Source organism: Trichechus manatus, unplaced genomic scaffold (assembly GCF_000243295.1).
Source record: "Trichechus manatus latirostris isolate Lorelei unplaced genomic scaffold, TriManLat1.0 scaffold00117, whole genome shotgun sequence".
NCBI classification, from domain to species: Eukaryota; Metazoa; Chordata; class Mammalia; order Sirenia; family Trichechidae; genus Trichechus; species Trichechus manatus.
In genome coordinates, this window is record NW_004444053.1 from 3735432 (window position 1) to 3745022 (window position 9591).

The window sequence follows — 9591 nt, forward strand, 5'->3', positions numbered from 1 at the left end:
AAAAAAACTAGAGCCTAGGCCTTTCAACAGGAACTAGAGTCCAGGTCCCTCAAAAAGAACTAGAGCCCAGGTCCATCAACAAGAACCAGAACCCAGGTCCACTGACAAGAACAAAAGCTAGGTCCCTCAATAACTAAAGCCCAGATCCCTCAACAAGAGCCAGAGCCCAGGTCCTGCAACAAGAACTAGAGTCCAAGCCATTCAACAAGCACCAGAGCCCCAATCCCTCAAAAAGAACCTGAACCCAGGTCTTTCAACAAGAACCAGAGCCCAGGTCCTCAACAAGAACCAGAACCCAACCTACTATACAGCTACAGTAGTCAAATCAACCTGGTACTGGTACCACGACACACACATTGACCAAGGGAACAGAACAGAGAACTCAGATGTAAATTCATCCACCTACGGTCACCTGATCCTTCACAAAGGCCCAAAGTCCATTAAATGGGGAAAAGAACATCTTTTTAACAAATGGTGCTGGCAAAACTTGATGTCCGTCTGTAAAAAAACGAAACAAGACCCAAACAGCACAACATTATTCAAAATAGCAAAAAAGATAGAAACAACCTAAGTGTCCATCAACAGATGAACGGACAAACTATGGTACAGACACACAGTGGAACACTATGCAACAGAGAACAATGGTACATCTGGGAAACATCTCACAACACAGATGAATCTGGAGAGCATTATGCTGAGTGAAATAAATCAACCACAAAAACACAAATATTGTATGAGACCACTATTATAAAAATTCAAGAAAAGGCTTACACATGTTATGGATTGAATCATGTCTCCCAAAAATGTATGTCAACTTGGATAGTCCATGAATCTCATCATTTTTGTCATCTCATGTGATTTTCCTATGGGTTGTAAATCCTACCTCTATGATGTTGAGGTGAGATCACCAGCAGTTGTGTTGACAAAGCAGGACTCAATCTACAAGATTAAGAGATTAAGTCAATCTCTTTTGAGATACAAAAGAAAAGAGCAGAGACAGGGGGACCTCATACCACCAAGAAACAACAGCCAGGAGAATAGCACATCCTTTGGACCCGGAGTGCCTGCGCTGAGAAGCTTCTCAACCTGGAAAGACCATTGACAAGGATCTCCCCACAGAGCCGAAAGAGAGAAAAAGCCTTCCCCTGGAGCTGGCACCCTGGATTTGGACTTCTAGCCTCCTAGACTGTGAGAAAATAAACTCCTGTTTGTTAAAGCCATCCACTTGTGGTACTTCTGTTATAGCAGCACTAGATGACTAAGACAAAACAGAAAGAAATAATCTTTGATGGTTATGAGGGAGAGGAGGGGTAGGAAGGGAAAAATACTAACTAGGCAGTAAATGGTAAATGGTGAAAGGTAAGACGGTACACAATACCGCAGAAGTTGGCACAACTTGACCAAGGCAGTCATAGAGCTTCACGGATAAATCCAAACTCCCTGAGGAACCAAGTTACTGTGCTGGGGACCATAGTCTCAGGGGACACCTAGCTCAAATGGTGTAACAGAGTTCATAAAGGAAATATTCTACATCCCACTATAGTGAGTAGCATCTAGAATTTTAAAAGCCTGCAAGCGACCATCTAACATACACATAGGGTCCTATCCCATCTGGAGCAAAGAAGAATTTAGAAAACCAAAGACACAAGAGAAAGATTAATCCAAAGGACTAATGGACCACAACTACCACAGCCTCCACCAGACTGAGCCCAGAATAACTAGGTGGTGCCTGGCTACCACCACCAACTGCTGTGACAGGGATCACTATAGAGGGTCCCGGACAGAGAGGAAGAAAATGTAGAACAAAGTTTAAATTCACAGACGTACTGGTCTGACAGAAACCGGAGAAACTCAGAGAGTACAGCCCCCAGACACCCTTTTAACTCAGTACTGAAGTCACTCCCAAAGTTCACCTTTCAGCTAAAGATTAGACAAATCCATAAAGCAAACAATAACATACGTGAGGAATGTGCTTTGTAGTTCAATCATGTATCCGAGACTAAATAGGAACACCAGCCCAAAAGCAAAGACGAGAAGGTAGAACGGACAGGAAAACTGGACAAATGGAAACAGGGAAACCAGGGTGAAGAAGGGGAGAGTACTGACATGTCACAGGGTTGGCAACCAATGTCACAAAATCATTTGTGTATTAACGGTGTAATGAGAAACTAATTTGCTCTGTAAACTTTCACCTAAAGCACAATTTAAAAAAAAAAAAAAAAAGAACCAGAGTCCAGGTCCTTCAACAAGAACCAGAACCCAGATCCTTTGGTTTTCCCAGTCCAGCAGATGCCTCAGGAAAAGAAAAAATAGTAGTTGAATTTCCTAAGATATATTATTTTTATTCCCATGCCCATTATCAACATACTACTTAGAACGCTATCAACACTTAACATCATTTTTGCTAAGGTATGTTAACCCTTTATCTTATATTACCAAAAAAACCAAACCCATCATCGTCAACTTGATTCCGACTAAGGACCAGAGGAGAACTGCTCCTAGGGTTTCCAAGGCTGTAAATCTTTACAGAAGCAGATGGCCACATCTTTCTCTTGCGGAACAGCTGGTGGATTCAAATCACTGATCTTTCAGTTAGCAGCCAAGCGCTTTAACCACTGCAACACCCACCATGTAAAATCGGTCTCCCTAACTTCCTCACTGGAAAATAAAAAATGAAAAGAGAGAAAATGCAGAACAGAATTTCAAATTCTCATGGACTCTAGAATTTCTGGAGCCATGGAGGCCGGATGAACCTCTGAAACTACTGCCCTGAGATAATCTTTAAACCAAAAATATCCCCTGAAGTCTTCTTAAAACCAAACAATAGGGTCGCTATGAGTCAGAATCAACTCAATGGCAACAGGGTTGCTTATCTGTTAGTAAAGAATTTCTGCTTCTTTTAAGAACTATCTATATTTAATTGAAGTGACAACAGCAACTTGAAAGATTAGATAGGAACCTTAGGGGCAGTGAGTTTATGTTAATGGAGGAGGAACAACTCAGAAAAGGAGGGTGTGAACAGTTGCACAACACACAGAATGTAATCAATGTCACCGAATTGTACATGTGGAAACAGTTGAATTGGTGTATGTTTCGCTGTGTATATTCTGAACAACACAACAAAATTAAAAAAAAAAAAAATTAAATACATAAATAATGATGATAAAAGCCATCACACTGAGTTTTATGACACATTTTGGCTACAGCTTTGGTAATTGACCATGTCATGCATGTTGGAGACACTGCCATGAAGGACAACTGTGTTTTTAAAGTCATAGGTAAGAACAGCATTCCTTACGGCCTTACCTACTTTGATCTTTATTGACTGAACATTTTTTTAATAAAAAATAAGATAGGGAAAGGTGCTATCAAGTAGTCACCTATTACAGTACCTTGGCAGCTTTATTAACTTTGTCTTCGTTTTCTCTCTTATAAACAAACACTGAAGCAAATTTGCCATCTTGCAGTACAGCTGGATAAACAGCAAGTCCAGAAGGTAAGGCGAATGGTGGTTCTTTCAGTGTATAGCTTTTTAAAGCACTGTTCTCTGATCCCATCCCTTATGCAGTGTGGCTGTACTGCAGCTCTTCCTCAAGGCTGAGCAGATCTAAAAGAAAATATAAATAATGTGTAAACATTAAATCTACCTGCAACATGAGCAAGAGATAGCCAAGATGGAGCCAGACATAACCAGATGTAAGGGGGGATTTCCCTAGGGGGTGTGGCCTGCACCCAGTATATGTGGATGTTCTGGCAAAGCTCTCCCTTGTTCCTGTATCCAACTTGTCATCATCTGACCTCCAGTTCTTGGGATGTGAGCCAGCAGCCTGCCACTTGACCTGCAGATTTTGGGTTCATCAGTCCCTGCAATCACAAGTGTCAGGAGAAGCCTCCAGCCTACAACTGACCCATGGATTTGGGACTTGCAGCCTCCACAACCATGTGAGACATTTCCTTGAAATAAATCTCTCTACATACATATTTATAAATATATGCTTCACTGGTTTTGCTCTTCTAGAGAAACCAGCCAAAGACATTTAGTACCAAGTGGGTAAGTTATATGCCAAGAAACATGGAGATCTCCAAGGAAATGGGAAGCAGAAGCTGAAGAGACAAGGACCTTCCTCCACAGCCGGCAGAGAGAGAAAGTCTTCCCTTAGAGATGGTGCTCTGAATTCAGATTTTTAACCTCCTAAACCATGAGAAAATAAATTTGTTTGTTAAAGCCATCCACTTGTGGTATTTCTGTTACAGCAGCACTAGATGACTAAGACAGAATTTGGTATGGGTTCAGGAATCAAGGACTGGAAAAAGGAGTGGCATTACTCACTACTACCCCTACAGGACAGAGTAGAACTGCACCATCGGGTTTCCAAGGAGCAGCTGGTGGATTCGAACTGCCAACCTTTCAGTTAGCAGCCAAGCTCTTAACCACTGTGCCACCAGGGCTCCACTATTACCTCTAGTGGCCTAAAAAGAAATTTTTTTTTTGCTTCCGGTCCCCGTGACCCTATGCGCTGCGAGTCTATAGGTCTTAGTTCCAAAAGGAGGAATGCTTCCACCTGAAGACACATCACTGATTCCACTGAACTCGAAGTTAAGAATGCCACCTGGCCACTCTGGCTCCTTATGCCTCTGGATCAACAGGCAAAGAAGGGAGTCACTATATTGGCTGATGTGACTGATCCTGATTACCAGGGGAAATCAGATTGATATTATATAATAGAGACAATGAAGGGTATGTCTGGAATGCAGATCCTTGAGGGTATCTCTGAGTACTACCATGCCCTGTGACTAAAGTCAATGGAAAACTACAGCAACGCAATTCCGACATGACTACTAATGCCCAGACCCTTCAGGAATGAAGGTTTGGGTCACCCCACCAGGCAAAGAACCACGATTAGCTGAGGGGCTTGCTGAGGGCAAAGGGAATAATGGAATGGGTGGTAGAAGAAGGTAGTTCTAAATACCAATTACAGCCACGTGACCAGCTGCAGAATCGAGGACTATAACTGTTATGAGTATTTCTTCCTCGTCTTATCATACATGCATCTGTGTTTGTGTATATACAGCAGATATTTTTGTTTTCTTCCCTCTCTTATCCTAATACCCAAAATATATAAGATGTAATCAGGGCTACTGTGTTTCTGGTTGTTCACACGTTGGCTGCATCATGTTAGGTGCAAGTGTGACTTTATAACTATATTTAGAGACTATGTACGGTTTAAGGAGATGTGTACAGGTGCCAAGTTGACAAGGGGTGGACTGTGATGGTTAATGTTATGTGCCAACTTGGCTAGGCCATGATTGTCAGTATTATGTAATTATCCTCCATTCTGTGATCTGATCTACTGATCTAAGGGGAGTTTCCTTGGGGGTGTGGCCTGCATCCGATATATATGGATTTTCTGGCAAAGCATGCACGCTCTCTCTCTCTCCTGCATCCAACTTATCATTTATCTGACCTCCAGTTCTTGGGATGTAAGCCAGCAGCCTGCTGCCTGACCTGCAGATTTTGGGATTTGCCAGCTCCCGCAGCCCCATGAGCCAGTAGCCTGCCGTGCGACCTGCCGATTTTGGGTTCATCAGCCCCTGCAACCACATGACTCAGGAGAAGCCTCCAGCCTGATATCTGACCCACAGATTTGGGACTTAAAGCCTCCACAACAGTGAGAGGCATTTCTTTGAGATAAATCTCTATATATATATTTATACATATATGCTTCACTGGTTTTGCTCTTCTAGAGAACCTAGCCTAAGACAGTAACTTAAACCAAAAGCCAAATCAGTTGCTGTGGAGTCAATTACAACTCATGGTAACCCCATGTTTTACAGAGTAGAACTGCTCCATAGGGTTTTCTTGGCTGTAATCTTTACAGAACCAGACTGCCAGATCTTTCTTCCACAACACCACTGGATGGGTTCAAACTGCAACCTTTAGGTTAATAGAGAGCACAAACATTTATAGGGGCACATTACCATGCTCCATCTCAAGGCCATAGGAAGCGCAGCTTCAAATCCACTTCCCTCCCTGCCTCAGTGACACCCTTACAATCAGCTCCCTTTACCTGAGGTAGCTTGAGTGGGTCTATGTTCTTTGAAACTAATTGCCATTTCATTAACAGAAAATTACTCTTTAGCTCCTCTTGCCTGAAAAATCTGTCACACTGAGGAATGAGTTAGAGAGTCATTACTTTGAAAAATGTATACTTGAAGCTAATCTAACTTCCTTCTGTCTCTCAGCCACACAACAGAGCTTTCCAAAATCAGCACATGCCAAGGGAAAAACTGAGAACAAGGAACAGCAAATAAATGAAAATCCTGGCAGAAAATAGCACTGTTTATTTAGTTATAATATGTATTAGTCCCTAGAGGAGATAAAATGGCAATCAGGATTCAGGAGCAGTGCTCTGAGTATATAACTGGCAGCAACAAAGGTGACAACCACAGGCATTTAACTTACTTCACCATTTCTAAATAGCAAAACACCTCCTTGTGGGAACATTGTGCCTTACAAGTGTTAACCTCTGATTTAATATTATGAATATCACAAGTTAACTAACAGCGTATGAAAGCTTCAGGAAGACATTAAAACTGGTAATTTTTCTTAGCAGCGTATTTTTGCTCTACTCAGTTGCCATCATGTCAATTCCAACTCATGGCGACCCCATGTGTGTCAGAATAGAACTGTGCTCTATAGGGTTTTCAATGGCTGATTTTTCAGAAGTAGATCATCAGGCCTTTCTTCCGAGGCACCACTGGGTGGACCCAAACATCCAGCCTTTCAGTTAGCAGCCTACTGCTTAACTAGCACTTAACCATTTGCACCACCCAGTGATGCTTTTTTTTTTTTTTTTTTTTTTGTCTACGACCCTGAAGAATACCACTTAAAAATGAAAAGGGATGACTCGGTTTCTTGAAAGAATTCAAAGGAAAGGTGCCATCTTAACTATTTTGGAAGCATGGTTAATGTTGACAGAAGTCTACAGACAGAATACCAAAACCAAAAACCCACTGGGGTCGAGTCAATTCCGACTCATGGTGACCCTACAGGACAGACTGGAACTGCCCCATAAGGTTTCCAAGGAGCGGCTAGTAGATTCAAACTGCTGATCTTGTGGTTAGCAAGATGTGCCATCATGACTCCACAGATAGAGTAGTAGCCTTATATTCCATGTCCAGTGTAAATTTTGCCTTTTATTAAGAAGAAATAAAAAGATGTGCTGACGATTAAAACTTAAAAACATCTTACAAGCATTAACTCTTAATTCTTTACACACTGTAACTAAAGAGGCGCAAATACCGTTGACAAACACTGCTTCAAAAATGATAATTCAGCACAAATGAATTACTGAAATATAGAACTGATAAATAACACTTCGACTTGGAAAATGCTCTCCTGTTGCTTTGAGAAGTGAGGGAGAAAATACAAAATCTTGCTTGATAGCTTTGGAACAAAAGTCACAAGAAAGTAGAAAAAGATGTTCTAACGCCACAGCATAGATATCTTGCAGAATTCATGACATTCGCTCTCTATAATAAAATGTTGAATCGGCACTCTAACTTGAATGGGCATCATAGTCTTCTCTAAATAATGTGTTCACCTAGCTTCCTCCTTCCTTCCTTGGGCAGCACAGTTTCCGGACCACCTGCACATTCGAAAAGCCTGGGTTTAGAACGCTGTGCAACTCATACACTCAACTAAGAAAGCTCTGGGGGAATCTCTCTGCTCTTTTCCCAGCAGTTAATTATAATTATCTTGATTCTAGCTCACACAGCTAGGGAACTCAAAAAGTAATGGCTTGCATTATGGGCTCTAAAGACATCTGCACTGAGTGCTTTGATCCGTTTCAGGTATACAGTCCCAGTCTTGAACTCTGTGCAGCACTGCTAGGTGACAAGCAACACACAGGGAAGCCTTTGTGGATCAAAAGAACTAAATATGCTTTCGGCTAAGAGATACGATTTTACCTGGATATGCACATGGGTTCTTAAAAACAGCACTTATTAGTATAACTCCAAAATTCAGAACCAGACTCTGAGTATTCACGTGGTTTCCTAAACAAGACCTTCGGAGAACCGTATTTCATCTTTATTCTAAATAAAAAGCTTAACGCAGTCAAGAGCCAGCTGGGCCTCGAGGGACCTGGCCCTGGTCCTGGACCAAGAACCAAGCCGCCTTCTCAGGGCGGGCACGACCTCAGGCCCCCAAAGCTCAGGCGATGCCGCCTCCGGGGAGTGTCCGGCCCGCCGCGCAAACCTGCCGGACCGCCTGCCGGGAAGGGAGTCCGCGGGCCGGGAGTGGACCGGGCTCCAACTGCGACCCCGGGGCCGCTGAAGGCCGGGGCGGCGCACTTGCTTGACCGGCCCCTCACCTTCCACACCTCCCCGAGAGGCCCGATCCCGTGGCTTCCGCCGACAGCCCCGGCCGCCAGTGCAGCCCAGGAGGCGCAGCCCGCAAAGCCCAGATGAGAAGGACGCCCACGCACTGAAGCTGGGGGAGGGTGCGCGGAGGCTGACGGCGGAGCCCAACCGGCTGCGACTGCCCCGCGAGCCCGGCGCGAGCCCCTGCCTCTTCTCCAGCCCTGGCCCCCAACCCCGGCCCGGACCGCACAGTCGGAGGCCCCAGCGCAGGGCCTGTTACCTGCGGGAGGGTGGCGGGGGGCGGCAGAGGGGCGGCGGGGGGCGGCAGAGGGCAATGGCTCCGGTCCCCTCTTTGCCCCCTGTTGACACCAACCAACTTGCCTACCCCGTGAAGCCGTGGCCACTATACCGGCAATCTTCCCGACTCGGCTCTCTCCGACACCATAGAGACGGACCCGGAAATGGGACAGAGTGCCAGCCTTCGCCTGTCCGACACCAGCACTGAGGCAAACGAACCCGGAAGCGAGATAGAGCGGCCGCACAGGCGAGTCTCAGGCGGGTGCCATCTTGAGTGTGGGCACCGGCGCCGAGCCCGTTTTGCTCACTGTTCCCAGTAGCCGAGTTGGTCTGTGCAGATGTTTCTTCCCTAGACAGTCGGGTTGACGGTACAAGTTTGTCCTGATTTTGCTTTTTAGGCTTTTAATTTCTCAGTTTTAACTTTCTTTCCGCCCGAATCTAAAATGGCCGCCGATTGCCTCTAGCAAATAGGGGCCACGAGCCGAAAAGGAGTCCAGTCTGAAAACTGGCGAGGACGTCCGTGAGCACGACGCTGTTCACCCCCGCAGCCCTGATTGGCTGCGCTGCGTGGGTCAAAGTTCTGTGGAATGACGGCTGTAACTGACTGAGTCCTGCTTAAGCCTTTGAGACAGAAAGTCTCAAAACTGCACTTAATTCAGCAAAAAGTAAAATTGGTAATATTAATATCAATAGCCCGTTTCACTGGGTGAGAAATAATTATACTAATGGTTTTAAAACTATACGTGACGCATAAAAACCAAATCCGTTGCCATCGGGTCAATTCTGACTCTGCCCCATAGGGCTTCACAGGAGCAGCTGGTGGATTCAAACTACCCACGTTTTGGTTAGTAGCCAAACACTTAACCACTGTGACACCAGGGCTCCATGACACATAATAAGCACTCAATATATGTTAGTTACTATCATCTT

General features: G+C 44.5%; 1 protein-coding gene across 3 annotated transcripts in view; it reads right to left on the reverse strand.

The window, feature by feature from the left end:
- SCYL3 (SCY1 like pseudokinase 3) overlaps window positions 1–9085 on the reverse strand; it is a 63448-nt gene extending 54363 nt beyond the window's left edge. Inside the window, exons 1-2 of one of the 3 annotated variants that reach the window (XM_004384097.2) lie at window positions 8750–9085; window positions 3393–3607 (exon numbers count right to left, since the gene is read on the reverse strand). In XM_004384097.2, the coding sequence (XP_004384154.1) occupies window positions 3393–3557 (165 nt within the window). In that variant the 5' untranslated portion in view covers window positions 3558–3607; window positions 8750–9085. Of the gene's footprint in view, window positions 1–771; window positions 808–3392; window positions 3608–8644; window positions 8664–8749 lie in introns of those variants that run through there. The other 2 variants (XM_023738445.1, XM_023738446.1) reach the window with 2 other exon arrangements.
- Window positions 9086–9591: the final 506 nt, after the last annotated feature.